Source organism: Phacochoerus africanus, chromosome 1 (genome assembly GCF_016906955.1).
Source record: "Phacochoerus africanus isolate WHEZ1 chromosome 1, ROS_Pafr_v1, whole genome shotgun sequence".
NCBI lineage: Eukaryota > Metazoa > Chordata > Mammalia > Artiodactyla > Suidae > Phacochoerus > Phacochoerus africanus.
The window spans coordinates 282,974,423-282,997,138 of record NC_062544.1 but is presented as its reverse complement, the minus strand read 5'-3'; the positions used below and the strand labels follow the sequence as shown (position 1 = coordinate 282,997,138).

The 22,716-nt window shown below is 46.7% G+C and overlaps 1 protein-coding gene across 1 annotated transcript in view; it reads left to right on the top strand.

Moving 5' to 3' along the window:
- The window catches only part of LCA5L (lebercilin LCA5 like), a 28,240-nt gene that overhangs the window by 2,982 nt on the left and 2,542 nt on the right, over nt 1-22,716 (top strand). Inside the window, exons 3-7 of the mRNA XM_047796729.1 lie at nt 3,099-3,613; nt 7,325-7,462; nt 20,030-20,114; nt 21,012-21,118; nt 21,288-21,405. Coding sequence (XP_047652685.1) covers nt 3,099-3,613; nt 7,325-7,462; nt 20,030-20,114; nt 21,012-21,118; nt 21,288-21,405 — 963 coding nt within the window. The remainder of the gene's footprint in view (nt 1-3,098; nt 3,614-7,324; nt 7,463-20,029; nt 20,115-21,011; nt 21,119-21,287; nt 21,406-22,716) is intronic.

Genomic DNA, 22,716 nt, shown 5'->3' with positions numbered 1-22,716 from the left:
TAAAATGAGGACTTCAATTTGATAGGATTACCGTTTTGGTCAGATATTGGAGATTTACTTAAATCAATGTAAATTGCAAGCAACATTCTATCATTTGATTTTCAAAAAGTGGTTATTTCTTTCCTTTGTAGAAAAACGCACTTTCAGAATGCCTTCAATTTTGTATCCTTCCTTGACGTGTTTTATTGATACAATGCCAAGATGTGTGACAGTCATTCAAAAAATTGGTTCCCGGAGTTCCCGTTGTGGCTCAGTGGTTAATTGCCGTGAGCTGCAGTGTGGGTTGCAGATGCGGCCCGGATCTGATGTTGCCCTGGCTGTTGTGTAGGCCGGCAGCTACAGCTCGGATTGGATCCCTAGCCTGGGAAGTCCCACATGCCACAGGTGCGGCCCTAGAAAAGACAAAAAGGACCAAACAAAAAAAAATTGGTTTCCCAAAAAAGTGATTTCACTGCCTTTGCTTGCTGGGGGCACCTTTTGCCCTGTAGTCTTTAGTGGGGGGAGGTGGCAAAGCTAAGGCAGGGCTGAGTCTTATCCAAGCCCACGTGATCTTTGCAAAAACTTAACACCTCCTGTTTTTGAAACAGTCTTGCCGTCTCCACCGGGGCCTTGGCCAGTGCTCCATGGACAAGGGGTTCAGTCCCCAGGTATCCATTCATGCTGAATCTGCCCCCCCCCACCCATCACTTGAGTACGGCATGAGATGGGGACATAGGCCCCCGTGACCACGTGACCCACACCCCTCCCTCCTCCAGTCTCAGGGCAGCCTCTCTCCTCCAGGGTCACACCACCCAAGAGCTGGAAGACCTTACAAGTTGGGGGTCAAGTTCAGTCATGCTGGACGTGCTGTAGAGCATGACGGCCCCCACCCACCCTGTTTTCATCCAGCCTGATCCGTACTTCCCGGGTCGAGGGCTCTCCCAGCCAGAGCCCAGGCTACTCAAGGTCTGGCCTTGACACAACCACAGACCTCGTCACTGGCCTTCTCGGCGGCGGCCTAGAGCCTGACCTCTGCTTTCCCCTTTGCCCTGTGCTCAAAAGCCCACTCCAAGACCCTCAAATATGTAACCATAGCCCCTCCTAAACTGTTCCCAGTGGGAACATTCAAACCTTTGCTGTAAAGCAGCTCATCCGTTATGATTTGACAGATACCGTGAACATGGTCAGGTCTACATGGCCTGTCAAACTCAAGATGCACTTGCTTCATCCCCAGAAAGCGGCCTCTGGCCAGCTGTTTCCATCACAGGCAGAACTGCCTGTCCCACCCCCTAGACCCAACACCCTAGCCCATGTCTCAGATGATGTGCCCACACTTGCGCCAAAAGCTTAGGGTTAGGACTCCATGACATTGGCCATTAAGTGCCTTTCTCGCTCCAGGACCAGGACTATATATATATATATATATATATATATATATATATATATATATATATATATATATATTTTTTGTCTTTTGAGGGCTGCACCCACAGCATATGGAGGTTCCCAGGCTAGGGGTCTGATCAGAGCTACAGCTGCTGACCTACACCACAGCTCATGGCAATGCCAGAGCCTTAACCCACTGAGCGAGGCCAGGGATTGAACCCGCAACCTCATAATTCCCATCGTGGCTCAGCGGTTAACGAACCCGACTAGGGTCCATATTTTTTCAGATTCTAGAATCCAGTTTCAATCTCTCTTTCTCAGAATATAGGTATACTAATACATAAACACATACACACACATGTATTTACATGCACAGATGCACATACGTACATACCATACAGGTGCGGCAGTGGCAGAGCACACAGACCTGGGCTCCGTCTCACCACTTACTAGCTCTGAGCCCACTGACAAGTGACATCACTAAGCATCAGGTGGTTCATCTTTAAAATGGGATAATAATACAATGAAGTTACCCATAATTTGACATACCCAAATTTAGTTATAAAAGCTTGGTGTAATATTTTTTAGATGCTTTTTGTTCAGGAGTCTATTTTGACTCCTGAACAAAACTATCTAGTTTAGAACATAAATTAGTTAATTTAGGGCCCAGCCACAAGTAACAGAGGAAAAATTGGCTGTGCTGAATTTATTGAAAGATGAAATACTCCTATGAATCCTCTGAGCAGTGTAATGGCTTTTCAAGGGTTTTTTGGTTTTTTGAAATATAAGAGCTCTTGGAGTGTTCTTGTGGCACAGCTGGTTAAGGACCTGGCACTGTTACTGCAGCAGCTCAGGGCACCTGCAGCAGGTGTGAGTTCCCTCCCTGGCCCGGGAACTTCCATATGCTGCAGGCCCAGCCAATAAATAAATAAACATATGAGATCTTATATATAAAATTGGGCTCTAATTTTATGCTCTAAATGCCTCATAACACTGTGATGAAAGGACTGCATCTGATAATCTACACAAAGCATTTTGTTCAATGCTTAACGTATGGCAAACTCTTAGTAAATGTTATCTATTATTACGGTTTGTTTTTTTGTTTTGTCTTTTTGCCTTTTCTAGGGCCATTTCCCTCAGCATATGGAGGTTCCCAGGCTAGGGGTCTAATCAGAGCTGTAGCCACCGGCCTATGCCACAGCCACAGCAACTCGGGATCCAAGCTGCATCTGTGACCTACACCACAGCTCATGGCAACGCTGGATCCTTAACCCACTGAGCGAGGCCAGGGATCAAACCTGCAACCTCATGGCTCCTAGTCGGATTTGTTAACCACTGCGCCATGACGGGAACTCCTATTATTACGGTTTTTAATATAATTTTTATAATAGAAAGATGTACAGGTTTTAAGTCAGAGAAGACCTGATTTTCAGTTCATCCTATGTCACTCTGTGGTTATATGACCTTCGACAAATGACTTATAATCTCCAGCTGTGAAATAGGCGGCTCCTGCCCTTAAAAGGACTGTATTAAATGAGACACCCACATATAAAGGACCTCGCCTAACACGTGGCTCTTCAATAAACCTTAGTTCCTTCCGCCTCTAGCTTGCATGTGTGCACGTGTATGTGCACAGAGGGTGGAGGGCTGGCACAGGTATTACACATACGGGCGTTGTTTACGTGTTTACATATCTATGTACATATCACAACCTGGGTTATCTGCTCACACAGGCCAGAAGGAAATCTCAGCTGAAAAAAAGCACCACTGGAATGGACCCTTTTCAAATTCTCAACTCAGTGTGGCTGCCCTCAGAAGAGGCACCATGGCTCAGCGCCTGCTCTCAGCGAGGCTGCATAAAATTAAGGAGCTGAAAAATGAATTAGCTGATATACATCGCAAGCTGGAAGCCACTGTCCTAGAAAACCAATTTCTGAAACAACTTCAGCTTAAGCACTTGAAAGCTATAGGAAAATATGAGCATTCACAAAATAACCTACCTCAAATTATGATTAAACATCAGAACGAAGTAAAAAATTTAAAGCAGCTCCTTAGAAGATCCCAGGGAAAGGAAAGAACCGTGTCTAGGAAACTTCGAGAAACAGACATCGAGCTGCTGAAGACTAAAGATGCCTTGCAGTTCCTGCAGAAGCTTTCTGAAGACAAAAATCTTGCAGAGAGGGGAGAACTTACTCAAAGATTGTCTGTTGTCACAGCAAAAATGGAGGCAAATGACAAAAAAATACAGGTCTGTATTTCAGAGGCCTAGAAATGTTAAGTTTCCAAAATTAATTTTTTTTAATTTTTTGTCTTTTTAGGGCCCCACCCACAGCATATGGAGGTTCCCAGGGGTCAAATGGGAACTACAGCTGCCAGCCTACACCACAGCCACAGCAACACAGGATCCAAGCTGCGTCTGCGGCCTACACCACAGCTCGCACAGCTCTCAGTAACACTAGATCCTTAACCCACCGAGCGAGGCCAGGGATCGAACCTGCGTCCTCATGGTTCCTAGTTGGATTCGTTTCCGCTGAGCCATGACGGGAACTCCCTGTGTTTCCAAAATTGATAGGGAGAGGAAACACAGCATCGCTGGCTGTGAAGTAAAGGGTTACCAACTGCTCTGCTGGGCGGAGCGCAGGAGCCCTGAGGCCTGATGCGGAGGGCGGGGTGCGGAGAGACACAGAAACAGCGTGTCCTTGTGGGGTCAGCTAGAGCCCTGCTGTGGCTGTTCCCCAACCAATCTGGGGTCCACTTGTCCTCGCCCAGGAAAGCCAGTCCTGACAGGGGTCACAGTGAAGGGAAGGAGAGCGTTTTGCAGGTGCCGAGCAGGGAGCCCAGGTAGTTGGCGCTCCAGAGGCCCGAACTCCCCCACGGCCTTCAGGGAAAGGTTTTTAAAGACCAAGGGAGGGAGGGGCGTTGCAGGGCGCGTGATCAGCTCGTGGACGCTTTTCTGATTGGTTGGTGGTGAGGTCCTGGGGCGTCAGCAGCATCAGCTTTCTGGCGGCAACCTGTCCGGCCTACAAGTGTGTGGGCAGCGGGCCGTGCACGTCTCCCACCTGGTGGGGCTTCAGCATCTGCCCAGCAGCTCAGCGGACACGGCTCAGAGTCCCACGGACAGCCTTGGAGGAGGAACTCAAGGTCCTTGACTTGGCGTAATGGCTAAACTAGTATTATTTTGTCTTGCCTGGCTGTTTTCCTTTCTGGCTCCACTGTCTCATGTCTCTGATTCAATGTCCTCTTTGAAATTCAAGGAAGGCCTAGGAAGCGGAAGCTTTTCTACAGACCAGAGGCAGGTAGAGGGCATGGAGTTGGGGGTCGGGGGAGTGGGGGTGTGTGCCAGGAAGGCCCCATACTGTCTTGTCCAGTTACAGCTGAGCCCGTTTATCTGGAAATGACTTTTCTAAGCCAGTGCAGCTATGGGGTCAAGAGGCGTATGTTCACCTGAAGGGGGTTGTCTGTGCTGAGGCTGTGGGAAGCTCTGAGAACCCAGCAAACTCTGCTCCAAACTGCTATGAAAAGGGCACTTCCCTGAACTGCAAGGTGCAGCTCCCCAGCCCCTCTCCTGTCCCCTCCCTCGCCTGTCTGTCCAGTCATTACCACAGAGGCATTTTGGGTGTTTTGTTTGTTTTTGTCTTTTCAGGACTGCACCCGCACATATGGAGGTTCCCAGACTAGGGGTGGAATCTTGGAGCTGTAGCTGCCAGCCTACGCCACAGCCACAGCCATGCTGGATCCGAGCCACATCTGTGACCTACACCACAGCTCACGGCAACACCGCATCCTTATCCTACTGAGCAAGGCCAGGGATCGAACCTGTGTCCTCATGGAGACTAGTCAGATTTGTTTACGCTGAGCCACGATGGAAATTCCTGGTGTTTTGGAAATAGAAATTTTTCCCAGATCATAGTCCTGGGAACAGACAGGGGAAAGGAATTTAAAAAACTGAAGAATAGGTTGATACTTTCAAGGGCTCATGGGTGTCAAAGCTTTGGGGATTAGGTTACAGGGGATGATTTGGAAGAAACCCTATCTAGACTGAGAATTCTATTTTATATGAGATGGTTTTTGGTCTCTGTGGACAGAAACAGAAATGGAATTAATTTACTCTTTAATTCCTTAATGGTGAGAGGCAAGTGGTGTCCTCTATGAATTTGAAATGAAAAGAAAATATCAAGTTCATTTCATCCACTTTTTTTATCTCAGTTATTTCTTCCTTGGTAAAATCCTCCTCTGTTTTCAAGGAGAATTTTCTCGTGTAAAATGGCAAGGTGAGCTGCAGACAACAATGAGCAACCCGGTTTCTCCTTCCCGTGAAAAGTGCACCAAGTTCTCTTGCTTGGCCTTTCAGAAAATGGACCCATTTTAGCACATGTCTGTCCTGTGAAAGTGTATTTGCATCTCATCTACATATTTCTACATATACATGTTTAAGTAGTTCATGGGGTGTTGTTTTGTTTTGTTTTGTCTTCTCTAGGGCCGAACCCAAAGCATGTGGAGGTTCCCAGGCTAGGGGTCTAATCAGAGCTACAGCTGCCAGCCTACACCACAGCCACAGCAATGCTGGATCCGAGCCGCGTCTGTGACCTACACCACAGCTCACGGCAATGCCAGATCCTTAACCCACTGAGCAAGGCCAGGGATCGAACCCGCAACCTCATGGTTCCTAGTTGGCTTCGTTAACCACTGAGCCACGACAGGAACTCCAGGTATTCTTTTTAATATTAGTTTTTTAGGAAGGGGGACTTTTAGCATATTTCCATGCTACAAGCTTACCATATTCCCCACTTTTCCTTAATGAGAAAGTATTAATATCGCAATGGGGGAAACCACACTTTATGGGAAAAAAAAGGAAAGAAAAGGCTTTTGGCCAAGCTCCTGTCAAAGTCCGCATCGAACAGGTCTCAATAAAAAAAGTTCCCACTTCAGAGAGAAGGCGAATATGCAACAGTGAGTCCTCTGTATTTGGGACTGGCTACTGTGCTGAGTCCCTCGTTTCACTGTCTTATAATCCATCCACGTGGATGTGCACCTCTGAGTCCCTGCCATCACTTTCCGACCAGTTACCCAAGAATCACAGTCCACCGTGGTCTGCACTGATGCTGCTTAACATTTTTAGGGCCTCACCTGCGGCGCATGGAAGTTCCTGGGCTAGGGGTTGAATGGGAGCTGCAGCTGCCAGCCTATACCACAGCCACAGCAACATCAGATCCTTAACCCACTGAGTGAAGCCAGGGATCGAATCCACATCCTCACGGACACGATGTCAGGTTCTTAACCTGCTGAGCCAAAATGAGAACGCTGATTTTTAAAAGTATACCATGCCAAGTTAGCAGAATACTTCGTTTCACCAGAACTGCTTAGGTTTAGTTTTTAAAGTATAACATTGATTATATTTATTGATTTTCAGAATCTGTTAAAAAAAAATTTGTATCAAATTCCAGAGTGTGGAGTTCCCGTCGTGGCTCAGCGCAAACAAATCTGATTACTATCCATGGGGACTCTGGTTCAATCCCTGGCTTTGCTCAGTGGGTTAAGGATCTGGTGTTGCCATGAGCTGTGGTGTAGTTTGCAAACGCAGCTCAGATCTGGCATTGCTGTTGCTGTGGTATAAGCCAGCAGCTGCAGCTCTGATTCAACCCCTAGCCTGGAAACCTCCATATGTTGCAGATTCAGCCCTAAAAAGACAAGAAGAGGGAAAAAAAAATTCCAGAATATGAAAAGCAGTAGGCTGGAAACATTATGCTTATTCTCTAGAGTTGGGATCTGGGATTTTTTTTTTGGCTTTTTGTGTATGTGCAGTAATATTTAGTTCTATTATGTGACCTGTAGACAAGCCATCCACTAAAACAGTATTAAAATTTTGCACTTTTCATAAATGTAATTAGTTCCATTACAGTTGAATTTTTTTTTTAATACTACATCGGTTACAAAGAGTTGAAGTATATATTATTTTCAGAGCTTGGAGAAACAACTGAAACTGAAAAATAAAGCCTTTACTCGGCAGTTGGCCTCTGAGAATCAGAAGACTTTAGAAGCTCAAGCAGCTACAAAGACTCTGCAAACAGAAGTAAAGCACCTTCTACAAAAACTTAAGGTACGTCTTTTAAAGCAAAATGTTACAAAATCTGTCAAATTCTGCTTCCCAAAATATCAGAGCTGTTTATGCCTAATCAATCTTTACTTACCTTCAAGGCTATCTTTTTCAGAGTTCCCATTGTGGCTCAGCCAGTTAAGAACCCAACATAGTGTCTGTGAGGACACAGGTTCGATCCCTGGCCTCGATCAGTGGGTTAAGGATCCAGCATTGCCACAAGCTTCAGCGCAGGCTGCAGATGCCGCTCAGATCCTGTGCTGCTGTGGCTGTGGTGTCGGCCTGAAGCTGCAGCTTCTATTGGAGCCCTAGCCTGAGACCTTCTATATGCCACAGGTGCAGACCCAAAAAGAAAAAAAGAAAAAAGAGTATCTTTCTCACATTTTCTCCCTACCACCATATGAACAGATAGAGGATCTGAAATTATTAGAATGAGTTAATAGCCTGGTGAATAGGTACTATAAACAGAAAAATTAAAACTCTAGTCTATTCGTTCACAAGACTTCTTGTGATTTTTTACCTCATCACATGAAGTAATATTATTGTATTCTGTTAACATTTTACTGCAATCCAAAATAAGTTTTTAATTAAAAAACTAACTTTAAAAAATATTTAGAGTAATTTCAGTAGCCCACAAATTCTTTATTTTTTTTTTCTTTTTAGGGCTCCACCTGTGGCATATGGAAGTTCCCAGGCTAGGAACCCAATCAGAGCTACAGCTGCCAGCCTACACCACAGCCACAGCGACTCAGGATCTGAGCCGTGTCTGCGACCTACACCACAGCCACAGCAGCAATGAGCAAGGTCAGGGATCAAACCCACATCCTCGTGGATACTGGTTGGACTTGTTACCGCTGAGCCACAACAGAAATTTCCTTTTCAATTTTTTTTTAATGAAGTATAGTTGATTTACAGTATTGTATTAGTTTCAGGTATACAGCAAAGTGACTCAGTTATATTTTTTCAGGCTATTTTCCATTATAATTATTACAAGAGGTTGAATATTGTTCGCTGTTTATAGCAAATCTTTGTGGATCATCTACATTATACATATACATAAATTTGTTTTAAAGTCGCCCCTGCAGAAGTACTTACGAAACTGTCTTAAAGTGTGCCCTCACTTGGAGGGTATTATATGCTAAATGAAATAAGTCAGATACTGTGTAATATCACTTATATGTGGAATCTGAAAAATACAGCAAAGCAGTGAATGCGACAAAAAAGAAGCAGCCTCACAGACGACAACCTAGTGGTTACTAATGGGGTGAGGAGCACGAAATACAGGGGTGGGGAAATAAGAGATTCAAACTATTAGGTATAAAATAAGCTATAAGGATATGTTGTACACCACTGAGAATATAGCCCATATCTTACGATAACTATAAATGGAGGAGAAGCTTTAAAAGTTGTGCATCAGGTATACAGATGGCCAACAAACACATGACAAAATGCTCAACATCGCTGGTTATAAGAGAAATGCAAATCAAAACTACCATGAGATACCACCTCACACCAGTCAGAATGGCCATCATTAATAAATCCACAAATAACAAGTGCTGGAGGGGCTGTGGAGAAAAGGGAACCCTCCTACACTGTTGGTGGGAATGTAAACTGGTACAGCCACTATGGAGAACAGTTTGGAGATACCTTAGAAATCTACACATAGAACTTCCATATGACCCCGCAATCCCACTCTTGGGCATCTATCCGGACAAAACTCTACTTAAAAGAGACACGTGCACCCGCATGTTCATTGCAGCACTACTCACAATAGCCAAGACATGGAAACAACCCAAATGTCCATCGACAGATGATTGGATTCGGAAGAAGTGGTATATATACACAATGGAATACTACTCAGCCATAAAAAAGAATGACATAATGCCATTTGCAGCAACATGGATGGAGCTAGAGAATCTCATCCTGAGTGAAATGAGCCAGAAAGACAAAGACAAATACCATATGATATCACTTATAACTGGAATCTAATATCCAGCACAAATGAACATCTCCTTAGAAAAGAAAATCATGGACTTGGAGAAGAGACTTGTGGCTGCCTGATGGGAGGGGGAGGGAGTGGGAGGGATTGGGAGTTTGGGCTTATCAGACACAACTTAGAATAGATTTATAAGGAGATCCTGCTGAATAGCATTGAGAACTTTGTCTAGATACTCATGTTGCAACAGAAGAAAGGCTGGGGGGAAAATGTAATTGTAATGTATACATGTAAGGATAACCTGACCCCCTTGCTGTACAGTGGGAAAAAAAAAAAAAAAAAGTTGTGCATCAGGGAGTTCCCACTGTGGCTCAGTGGAAATGAATCTCATTAGCATCCATGAAGATGCGGTTTCAATCCTTGGCCTCGCTCGGTGGGTTAAGGCTCTGGCATTGCCGTGAGCCGAGGCATAGGCTAGCTGCCACAGCTCCAATTCAGCCCCTAGCCTGGGAACTTCCATATGCTGCAGGTGCAGCTCTAAAAAAAAAAAAAAAAAATGAAAAGCCTTCTCTAAAAATCCAGAGTAAAATAGAAAAAAAAAAAAATGTGCCCACTCTGTACTTCGGGTGTTGGCACTTCACAGAGAGATGCCACTCCAGGCAACTTAATACACATTGATTTCACCACATATGCCAAGTGAAATAACACTCTTGCTGGTGGTATTTGTGTGGTTATTTTGAGACTATTGTATGTATCTTATGGGATAAAACCCATGATGAACTATTGAGAACTGGGATTTGGAGGATGGAACAACATTCCAGAAGTAAGATAAGGTTAGGAGTTCCTGCTGTGGTGCAATGGGATCAGCAGTGTCTCTGGAATGCTGGGACAAAGGTTTGATCCCTGGCCCTGCACAGTGGGTTAAGGATCCAGTGTTGCTGCTCAGATCTGTTCCCTGGCCCAGGAACTCCAACTGCCTCAGGATAGGCAAAAAAGAAGAAAAAAAATAATAATAAGGTAAGGTTAAATAAAAATCCTGGAGCCCTGATTTCGAATCGAAGTGAAAATACGAATTTATGATTCTTTTATCTTTTAAAATAAATACGCATTTCCTGACCGCCTCACTAGCAACGAATATCCCTAGTGCCATACTATGGTCCTCAAAATCCATAACCCACTGAAAAGAACCAAAGCACCTTAAAAAATTCTAAGTCTTGGAGTTCCCATCGTGGCGCAGTGGTTAACGAATCCGACTAGGAACCATGAGGTTGCAGGTTCGGTCCCTGCCCTTGCTCAGTGGGTTGACGATCCGGCGTTGCCGTGAGCTGTGGTGTAGGTTACAGATGCGGCTCGGATCCCGCGTTGCTGTGCCTCTGGCATAGGCTGGCAGCTACAGCTCCGATTCGACCCTTAGCGGCCCAAAGAAATGGCAAAAAGACCAAAAAAAAAAAAAAATTCTAAGTCTTGAGCATGAAATATACTACATGAACCTGGAACATACTGTCATAGAAAGACAAGGAAACGCAAGAGTTCATGTCATGGCTCAGTGGTTAACAAACCTGACTAGTATCTGTGAGGACTTGAGTTCGATCCTTGGCCTTACCCAGTGAGTTAAGGATGCGGCGTTGCCATGACCTGTGGTGTAGGTCGCAGATGCAGCTCAGATCCTGCATTGCTGTGGCTGTGGCGGAGGCAGGCAGCTCCAGCTCCAACTCGACCCCTAGCCTGGAAACCTCTATATGCTGTGGGTATGGCCCTAAAAGACAAACAAGAAAGAAAAGAAAGAGAGAAAGAAAAGAAAGAGAGAAAGAGAGAGAGAGAAAGAGAGAGAGAAAGAAAGAGAGAGAGAGAGAGAGAAAGAAAGAAAGAAAGAAAGAAAGAAAGAAAGAAAGAAAGAAAGAAAGAAAGAAAGAAAGAAAGAAAGAAAAGAAAGAAGGAAGAAAGAAAAGCAAGCAAACTATAAAGAATGAATATCAGAGACTCAGGAAACAAAAGTGGTTCTTACTGGCCAAAGATGGGGCAATTTGAGGATCAATAAAAGTTAGCAATAAAAGTTTGTAACTCGAAACTTAGCAAATATACAGACATCAGAAAGTGCCTAAGAATACCTAAAAAACAAAACAACACAGTGAGGAGTCAGTCGCCTGTAGAGGATGCTGGAGAATCAGCACACTATTTCAAAAACTGGGAGTTCCCTGATAGCTCAATGGGTTAAGGATCCAGTGTGGTCACTGCTGTGGCTCCAGCCGCTGCTTTGGTGAGGGTTCACTCCCTGGCCCCGGAACTTCCACATCCTGCACGCATGGCCAAAAAAACCAACCAGCCAACCAAAACTAGTAAATAAAGGAACAGAAACAGTTACATTTATCTTTCCTATGCTCAGTGTAACAGAATAGTTTGTGAGAAGGGAAGACGCCCTTGGTAAAGGCATTCCTGTCAATAAGGACGAGGCGATGATAGGGTGCAGCTCTCATGATTTTGGATCCCCTGAGGGATTCGTGGGTTCGAGTGACAGTCATCACAAAAGGAAAACCACCTGACGCCTCGTGACTCCCGACCGGCCTGCACACCTCCACCAAGGAGGGCTGCTGCCCCAAACCAGACCTAGATCAGACCAAACATTTAGACCAATTCAAAATACATATGGGGGCAGGGGGACCTGACAAACACCACCTCAGGGATGTCATCAGCGACATCAGACTGTGGCAAACTCTACAGCACCAACGACCCCGTTGCCACAACAAATAAAGTGAACGTGAAACAAACAAAAGAGATGAGGATGGGAACTTGTATGACTAAAGGAGACTATGAGGAAGAACTCCACAGCTGAAAAACAACCCCATTCAAAAGCGGACAAAGGACCTCAGGAAACATTTCTCCAAAGAAGATATGCACATGGCCAATAAGCACCGGAAGTGACGATCAAGTGGGGAATAAAAATCAAAGCCACCATGAAGATATAGCTACTACCCAAAAATACCCAGGAGTACTGTAAACCAGCCCTAATGGAAAAAAATAAAAATCGTTAAAAAAAAAAAAAAAAAAACAGGAGTGGAGTTCCCCAGGTGGCTCGTCAGGTTAAGAACCTGACCTAGTGTCTGTAAGGATTTGGGTTCAATCCCTGGCCCCGATCAGTGCATTAAGGATCCGACGTTGCCGTGAGCTGTGGTGTGGATCTCAAATGCAGCTTGGATCTGGCGTTGCTGTGGCTGTGGAGTAGACCAGCGGCTGCAGCTCTGATTCAGCCCCTTACCTGGGAACTTCCGTATGCCGAGAGTGCAGCCGTCAAGGAAAAACAAAAACAAAAAACCACAAGTGGTGGCGAGGATGTGGAGAAAGTGGAATCCTCACGCACCGTTGGTGGGAATGTAAGACGCTGTGGCCAGGGTGGGAAACAGTATGGCAGGTCCTCAAAAAACTAAAACTGCCTCTGACCCAGCAGTTCCACTTCCGGGTACACCCCAAAGAGAAAGCAAGGCGTCAAAGAGCTATTGTACCCCCATATTCACTGCAGCATTATTCACAAGCGCCCGACGTGGACGTGTCCATCAGCGAGTGCAACAGAACCCGCCTTAAAAAGGAAGGATGGCGGGAGTTCCCGATGCCTCAAGTGCGGCCCTAAAAAGCAAAAAAAAAAAAAAAAAGAGGAAGGATGGCACAACATTATAAGCCAACTATATTGTATTTAAAAAATAATAAAATGGGAGTTCCCACAGCAGAAACAAATCCGACTAGGAACCATGAGGTTGCGGGTTCAATCCCTGGTCTCGCTCAATGGGTTGGGGATCTGGCATTGCCGTGAGCTGTGGTGTAGGTCGAAGATGTGGCTCAGATCTGGCGTTGCTGTAGCTGTGGTGTAGGCCGGCAGCTACAGCTCTGATTAGACCCCTAGGCTGGGGACCTCCATATGCCACAGGTGCGACCCTAGAAAGACAAAAGACAAAATAATAATAGTAAAAATAATAGTAAAAATTTTTAGAAAGGAAGGAAATTCGGGCACATGCTACACCATGGATGGACCTTCAGGATGTTATGCTCAGTGAAATAAGGCAATCACAAAAAGACAAATACTGTATTATTGCTCCGATAGGAGATACTTGGAGTAGTCAGAAATCATCAAAATAGGGAGTATGGCGGTGGCTGCCCTCCCCAGGGGAGGGGACGGCAGAATGGGGAGTTACTGTGTAATGGGGCAAAGTTGCAGTTTTACAAGACGAAGAGAGCCATGGGGGTAGGATGGTGGTGGATGAATGTGTTTAATACAGCTGAACTGTACACTGAAACTGCTTAAAAGGGCAAATGTTATGGTATATGTATTTTTACCACAATAAAAAAAAAGAAAAGAAAAAGCCCCACTGGATTGAGGATGAATTGTGTGGTGTATGAATTCTAGCAATAAAGTTATATTTAACAAAAAGACTAAGAGGAGTTCCCGTCGTGGCGCAATGGAAACCAATCTGACTAAGAACCATGAGGTTGTGGGTTCAATCTCTGGCCTCGCTCAGTGGGTTAAGGATCTGGTGTTGCTGTGAGCTGTGGTGCAGGTCGCAGACGCGGCTCAGATCTGGTGCTGCTGTGGCCCTGGCATAGGCTGATGGCTACAGCTCCGATTAGACCCCTGGCCTGGAAACCTTCATATGCCACAGGCGCAGCCCTAAAAAGACAAAAAAAAAAAAAAAGACTGAGGCATATTAATCAGTCTCAATGCTTTGAACCTGGTTTGAATCCTGATTCAAATAAATTTTTTAAAATTGTAGGACAGTTGGGGAAATGTGAAAAAAAATGGATATTTAATAATGTCAAGGGATTATTTTTTTATTTCTTTATTTGGTAAATGGAATGTTGACACTGTGGTGAGGTTTTAAAAGGGATGCCCTGGAGTTCCCGTCGTGGCACAGCAGGTCAGCAGGTTAAGTGTCCAGCGTTGTCACTGCAGTGGCTCAGGTGGCTGCTGTGGCACAGGTTCATTCCCTGCCCCAGAAACTTCCACATGCCATGGGTGCAGCCAAAAATAAAATAAGAGATGCCCTTGTCTGTTATACATACTGAAATATTTACTATAATTAAATTATATAACATCTAGGGTTTGCCTTGAAATATTCCATGGCCGGGGAGTGGGACCAGATGGGGGTAGGGTGTATGGAGGGAAGCATACAGAACATCAGTTGTTCATTAGTGAAGCAAGTTCATTAATTCATGGGCCTTCTCTGTACTATTCCCTCTACTTCCCTGCATTTTTTTTTCTTTTTTTTTAGGGCCACACCCGAGGCATATGGAGGTTCCCAGGCTAGGGGTAGAATTGGAGCTGTAGCCACCGGCCTGTGCCACAGCCACAGCAACGCCAGATCCGAGGCAGATCTGCGACCTACGCACAGCTCACCGCAATGCCGGATCCTTAACCCACAGAGCAAGGCCAGGGATCGAACCAGCAATCTCATGGCTCCTAGTCGGATTCGTTTCTGCTGTACCATAGTGGGAACTCCTACTTCTGTGTACTTTTAATGTTTTGGGTTTTGTTTTTGCTTTTTAGGGCCGCCTTTGCGGCATATGGAAGTACTTGCCCAGGCTGAGGGTGAATGGGAGCTACAGCTGCCTGCGCAGGATCCTTAATCCACTGAGCGAGGCCAGGGATGGAACCTGCATCCTCATGGATACTAGTTGGGCTCCTCACCACTGAGCCACAACGGAACCTCCTTTAATGTTTTTATAATAAAAGTTTTTCAAAGTAAAAAATAAAAACTACATATTTACGCATTTTAAAAAGTCGCAATAACTCAAGAAGATGAGCTAAATATATTTTTCATCCTTTCCTGCCAAAACCCTATGGAAATGACAGAAAATATATATTTTTAAATAACCCTCTACCCCCTTTCCCCCAAAGATACTGTAATTGTACGAGAACTGCCAAAGAATCTCTGGAAGATAAAAGGTTTAAAGTTTTCTTGGATGGATGGAGTAACTAGACAGAGTCACAATCTAAATCACAGCACAGGAAAAAATTCCACGGACGTGAAAGGAATGGGGAGGGAAATCCCCTGCTGAGACCCGGGGGCGGGTGACCAGCAGGAGCAGAGCCTGGGGACAGCCATCCTCACGGCTGACTGAAGCAGCGATCCTCGTCTTCTTGGCAGCGCACTCCTCCTGCGAAGGGAGCTCTGAAAACCCCATTGCCCCGGCCACGCCCCCACCCAGGAAGTCAGAGCCCCCGGGGCTGGCACCAGACGTCAGCAGATTTACTGCAGCTGTGAGATGCGGCCACCTTAAACCACATCCACCAGCGGATGAATAGGGATTCTGGTCTGGGCGGAGAAAGACACTGTACTCTGGCCTCACTGCGGGCAATGGCAGACGGTGTCTAACTTCCCTCCCTTGAGAACCCCCCAGGAAGTCATCAGTAAAGGACCTCGAGAGAAAATAGACACACAACAGCAAAGAGAGCTGGAGGCGAGTCAGCCGCAAACGGTAGAGACTGAGGTCCGTTTACTGAAGACCAAGCAGGTGCAAGCGCGTCCCCGAGGACTCAGCAAGAGGTGCCTGGAGAGGTGTTCCTCCGGGAGGCGGAAGGTGTGGAGGGCGGAAGTGAGAAGCACAGGGATTGGTGGGTCCTCAGGGACGGACGTGAGAAGCACAGGGATTGGTGCGTCTGCAGAGACGGAAGTGAAAAGCACCGGGATTGGTGGGTCCGCAGAGACGGAAGTGAAAAGCACCGGGACTGGTGGGTCCGCAGGGACGGAAGTGAGAAGCACCGGGACTGGTCTCACCTGCCCGCCCCGCCCCCAAGGAACGCGCCTCATCAGCGAAGCCAGCACGTCCGCCAGGCAAACCGTCTGTGGTTCTTCCTCCGAGACGTCACTGGCTTGCTTGAGAAGAAATGGGGCAACAGGTGTACCCGCTGGTATCCCAGGGTAAAGCCCTTTAAGGAGTAAATTCTGGATTTGGGAGACACTCAGTCAAGTGACTCACCTGAGAGCGAAGCCGGCCGGTCAGCAAATCCCACAGTTTGCCTAGAGCCGGCCTGCCTTCCCTTTCAGGACAGAAGCTACCAAAGAAATGAATTTGCACACAAATCAGCGGGTCAATAAAGTAATCCAGCCCCTCATTCTAAAGTATGTTCAAGCAACCAAATCTGTGAGAAACCAGCAGCGTGAAGAAAGCACAAAAATTACAGGCAAGACTGCTGACCCTACAGGTTTAGTTTATATTCCAGGAGAGAAGATACTGCATCCGGATAATAAGAATGTTGTGGAAATGGGGGGGGGGGGGGGTTAGAAAACAATAATTGGAAATTAAATGGTGATTGTCAACATGCAAGATGCAATAGAAGAGCTAGAAGATAAAGAAAATCCAGGAATAGTGAGGAAATCTCCCAAAAACAAAGAGCCAGAAAAAAAAAAAAAGATAAAAAATCCATGATAGAAAAATAGACACACAGAGAGTATGCTATTTTCAGCGACCCATTGTTTTGTTGTCATTTCCCAGAACTCAGTCACTGAGCCCACTGCCTGTCACCTGTAGTTTCTTCTTGCATTCAGGACAGAGTCCTGTCTCCCACCACTGTTTGATCTGGAAAAATGAGATTGCCTTTTATGCTTCGTGGTCACCCCTAGCACTGACCCAAGGCAAAGAGTGGAAACTTTAAGGATATTTTAAAATCTTGACTGTTCCAGTTACTAAGACTGCATAACACATTACTTCACAACTTGGTGGCTTGAAAAAGGACTTTAGTTCTTGCCTGGAATCGACAGTTTGGGAAGGGCTTGCTCAGCTGAGGTGGTTCAAAGTCTGGGGGATGGAAGTATCTGAAGTCTCACCTCTGTGTCTGTAGTTGGTGCCAACTGACAGCCAAAATCCTAACTGTCGTGTTGGCTGGAGCCACCTTGCGTGCAGCCACTGCATGTGATGTGGGCTTCCTCACAACATGACGGCTGGGTTCCAAGGAGAAGAGCCGAGGGAGAGAGACAGAGAGAGAGACAAAGACAGAGACAGAGACAGAGGGAGGCAGAGGGAGAACTGGTCACTTCCGCCTCACTCCCTTTGTCAAGAGGAGCAGCAGCAGACTCCACCTCTTGATGGGGAGTCCCAAGAGAGTATGGGACCAGAAATAGTGCTCTAGCAATTTTAGGAAAAACTACTCTATTACATTACCGTAAATCAGTACTGTTTGAGCTGGGAAGGGTCTGGTCCCCAACGTCCAAATCTCTATTTCTTCTGTACCTTCGAACTCATTTTCAAAGTCACCCAACACCAAGTCTAGGCCCCCCTGCATTTCTCCTGCAGGGGCCAACTAAGGAGATGAATGTCAACCTTGCACGGCCCCAGATGGGGTCCTGCAACCCCAGCCTACCCCTACCAAAGGGAGGGTGTCCATTAAGACATTGTTTCCTATCTAGTTGCTGGAAGCCGTCTATCCTGACCTTAGTACGGTTCCACCATGACCCTCCTTCCCACTTAACTCTGACTTGATACCAGGGAGCTTGCGAATAGTCTGTTCCAAGTGCTCCACAAGCGTTCCAGGAGCTTTCCTAGCTGTAGGTTTTCCTTCTCGTTGTCTCTCTTGGTTATATGCTTGAATTCAATCACGCAAGTGTCCTGGATTGGGTCCTGAACCTGTTGTCTTCGATTGGCGGTCCAGCTCCTTTGGTCCAGGCCTGAAGAAGGACTGTTCTCCTCGTGACTTCCTTTTGACCCCAGTCAGCCCCCCACCAGCCCCCTCTCAGTCAGGACGTCCTGATCTGCCTCCTTCCTGCTCCCTGGAGCTCAAGTCCATACTGACTCTCTGAGGCTTATTTAAACCAAATCAAAAGATATAACTGAGTTGTCCAGACCATCAAAACCTAGCCCTCTAAACATCAAAATCTTTCTTGTCCTAACCAGTGTGGGTGAAATAATCTTTCTAAAATGTTCTCCACAATATTCTTTTCTTTTTTTTTTTTTCTTTGCTTTTTAGGGCTTCATCCGCAGCATATGGAAGTTCCCAGGCTAGGAGTCAAATCAAAGCTGCAGTTGAGGCCTACACCACAGCCACAGGAACGCTGGATCGCAGCCCCATCTGCGACCCACGCCACAGCTCACAGCAATGTGGGAGGGATCCTTAACCCGCTGAGTGAGGCCAGGGATCAAACCCACGTCCTCACAGGTACTAGCCGAGTTCATTACCATTGAGCCAGAACGGGAACTCCTACACAATATTCTTAAACATAACATCCAGAATATACTGGCGTTCCCATCGTGGCTCAGCGGTTAACGAATTCGACTAGGAACCATGAGGTTGCGGGTTTGATCCTTCACCACACCCAGTGGGTTAAGGATCCGGCGTTGCCGTGAGCTGTGGTGTAAGTCACAGATGTGGCTTGGATCCCCAGTTGCTGTGGCTGGGGTGGAGGCTGGCAGCTGTAGCTCCAATTGAACTCCTAGCCTGGGAACCTCCATATGCCTCGGGTGCGGCCCTCAAAAGACAAAAAAAAAAGTTCTCAGAATGAGATTTTTGCCATCGGCAGCAACAAGGGTGGACCTGGAGGGCGTTATGCCAAGGGAACTAAGTCAGACAGAGAAAGACAGATATGTATGATAGCCCTCATATGTGGAATCCAAAATATATAGGGAGTTCCCTGGCAGCTTAGCAGGGTAAGGACCTGGCATTGTCACTTCTGTGGCTCGGGTTACTGCTGTGGCATGAGTTCAACCCCTGGCTTGGGAATTTTTGGCTGCCAAGGACATAGCCATAAATAAATAAATTTTTTAAATACAACAAACTAGTGAATGTAACAAAAAGGAAGCAGACTCACAGATACAGCGAACAATCCAGTGCTTCCCAGTGGGGAGAGGAGGGGGGGGGGAAGGGCAGGAGAGGGAGAGGGGACAGGGGTATGAGCTATTATATGTAGAATAAGCTACATTTTACAACAGTATTTTGTCACTGAATATGAAGTATTAGCTTTAGAACTCATGAATCACTCTAGTGTACACCTGTAACAGAATACTATATACAGCAATTATACGAAAAGCAAAAAATTAAAAAAAAAAAAACAACTTTTTTCTCAACTAACCAAGATTTCAAATTTTTTGTTTTTGCCAAGACTTTAAAAAGTCAGTATTGAGACGTAAAGCCAAAGAATGAGGTCTTTGTTTTGGGCTCTGCTCTCCCCCTGCACTTTCCGTGCAAACGGAACTTTCTGGGGGAGATGAACGTTCTGCTGTCTCACTGTCTAACCCTGTGGTCGCCACTCGCATCAGCTACTGCGCTCCTGGAATCCGGGTGGCGCGGCTGAGGACGGCCTTGTTAAATTCTTCTCGATGCAAAGTCACAACAAGGCCAGCAGCCACTGTAATTAGACAATGCAGAACAATAAACCTCATGGCACAGGCCCAGCGGCCAGAAAAAGACGCCGCAAAAGAAGCTGGCTTGCAAACTCTGCAAAAATGTTGTGTGCATCACAATGACTAGCCGCTGTGAAGAAGCTGCGTCCTTTTGACGTCAGGAAGGCTACAGAATGCTGTGGCCCGCTTCTGCTTCTGCCAGAAACTACAGATTTCATTCAAAGGACACTGAGCTCACTTTCCATTGGGTTTTACCAGGAATCGAGGTTGATAAGAGCAAACATTTATAAAAACATTGGTATTGTGGTTCTCTTTAGGAGAAGGATCGAGAGCTTGACATTAAAAACATCTATACTAACCGGATATTTAAAAACTTACATGACAAAGACGACTATCCAAAAGGTATGGTAGGTTTTCATTATTTTTGCTCAAAATCTGTTGTGGGGGGTTCCTGCCATGGTGCAATGGGTTAAGAACCTGACTGCAGGAGTTCCCATCTTGGCGCAGGGGAAACGAATCCGACTAGGAACCATGAGGTTGTGGGTTCAATCCCTGGCCTCACTCAGTAGGTTAAGGATCCAGCGTTGCTGTGAGCTGTGGTGTAGTTTACAGATGCGGCTCGGATCCCACGTTGCTGCGGCTGTGGCGTAGGCTGGCGGCTGCAGCTCCAATTAGACTCCTAGCCTGGGAACTTCCATGTGCTGAGGGTGCGGCCCTAAAAGACTGCTCAGAACACTCACCTCTTAAGAGGTGACTACATGTTTACCTGTCAAGACAACATCCTCAGGTTGCCTGGCCTTCCATTGTTTGCTTCTGGTTTATAAGCCAGAAGAACAGCCAGCAGAGATGATGAAACCAAACTTGGGGTCACTTAAATGGGCTAACACTTCAAGGAAAGTGACCACTAGGTTTGGCGGCCCTGCACTTGGGCAAGGGCAATCCCACCTTTGACAACCAAGAGCTCTGCCCCAGGAGATGCCTGCAGCTTACCCCTCGCAGTTGTGTGTCTATGGTTTTGAACCCCTTCTGCAAGCAGGGACAGCTGTGTCCCCCAGAGCAACGCCAGCCTCACCTAATGCCTGCTGCCTGGTACTTCACCACTGTGAGACCCATAACCAAATCAGACGAAACGGTAGGGGAAAAAGGGAGACCGGCCAATGTAATACATTTGCTGAGGATCTTCAGAATACATCTAGGATACTTAATTATTATGTTACGAACTTCAGTTGTTACCTTTAAAATCAGTATTGCTTCCACATGTAAAATATGTGTCTTCCACATAATGTACCTGTTCCACAGTTTCTTCAACAAAGTCGGTCCAAGCAGACAGGAAGAGTTTTTCATTCCCAAGTGTGAGACACCAGGAAAGCCAAAAATCGGAAGATGTCCCGTCTTGGACGACTAAGGTACGGCCAATTTGAATTCGTGCGGTGTCTCACTAAACCTACCTTTACAAACACAGGCTAGCGTCACTTGTTCTATACACAAAGTGTCGGTAGTCACTGAACAGAAGACACGGTCTAAAATTACCTGCAAACCCCCCAAATGCGGTTTTGCGGTTTTTCTAAATTACAGGGTAAAAAGACGGCAGGCAGCGTTGGTCATCAAGAAAGGTCAGTGGAAATGATCCAGGCAATTCCTCAAGGTATCAGTAAACTCCCAAACCAAGAGGATTCCAAGCGAAAATATGCAGGTAATTTTAATTGTCAAGGCTCCTTTACTCTTAAAGTTGCGAATGACTGCGCGTGTGGGTGTGTGTTTGTACACTAAGTGGACTTCAACCAGATCCGGACGATTTAAAGAACTGTCATAAAATGAAGAGTTGTGCAGCCACTATTAGGTGAGAAGCCGAACATCGGTGGGGGTCCCCAGGTCACCCTGTGGGCCCTTGACACCCCTAAGCCTCGCCCGTCGCCCACCAGAAGCCACCGCCATCTTCAGCTGTAGGCTGCTGTCCCGTTGCTTTTCCGCACAGCTCCGCGTCCTGTGTGCCCTTCGACCACACGTTCAGTTGGAAAACCCGAGTGGCAAACCCAACCCCATCTGAGCAAAGGGTGGCACTGCCCAGCGCTCCCAGCAAGAGCAGTCTAGGAGACACTTCCCCAGGTCCCCCCCCCCCATCCCCCGGCCGCAGGCAGCAGGGAGAGGACTTCAGGACAGGCCCTGAGGGGCCACACCTTCGCTGTGGGGCCAAGCACCTTAGAATAAGGTTGAAATAACCCCGAAGTCAGGCAGAACCCAGCCGGGAGGCCACCCTGTCCGGGACAGCTCTTTCTCTGGTCACTGGTCTATTTACATTTTCCACCTATATTTTAGTCCATAGGCTGTGTCAGGCGCTGTGCCAGGCACTGAGGAGTAACAGTGAAGATGAAATGCCTTGCCACCCATGTGCATGTCCCCCTCTCAGAGGATCTGCAGGGTGTGTCATAGGGTGAGGGGGCAGGAGCACTGTATGGGAGGTCCAGATGGGGAGTTCCCACTGCAGCGCAGGGGGTTAAGGATCCAGCTTGTCTGTGGAGGTGCTGGTTTGATCCTCTGCTAGGTGCAGTGGGTTAAGGATCTGGCTTTGCTACAGTAGCTGTGGCATAGGTCGCACTTGCTGGATTCATTCCAGGGAGCCCAGGAACTTCCATAGGCCACTGAAAACGAAAAATTTTTAAAAAAAGAAAGAAGATGCAGAGACGGGGTGGCTGAGATGAGGCTGCGTCCATGCGCCTCAGTAGGACTTGCAAGGAGGGAAGAAGTGATCTGAGGGGAGGACCCCCCCCCCTCAAAGAACCCTCCAGGCAGGGAACAGAGGCCCCAGCTTGGAGGAGGTGGGATGTTGGGGGGTGGGGGGGCTCTGCGGCTGCAATAAGGACCCAACCTTTTTCTCCAAGGGTGATGGGAGCCCAGAAAAGGAGGCCAGGCAGCAGCTGGGGGGGTGGGGGGGGGGAACAAGCCCTCCCGCCCACGTTAGCAAATGCTCACATTCGCATCAGGTACCACAGGGCCTCGTGCTGAC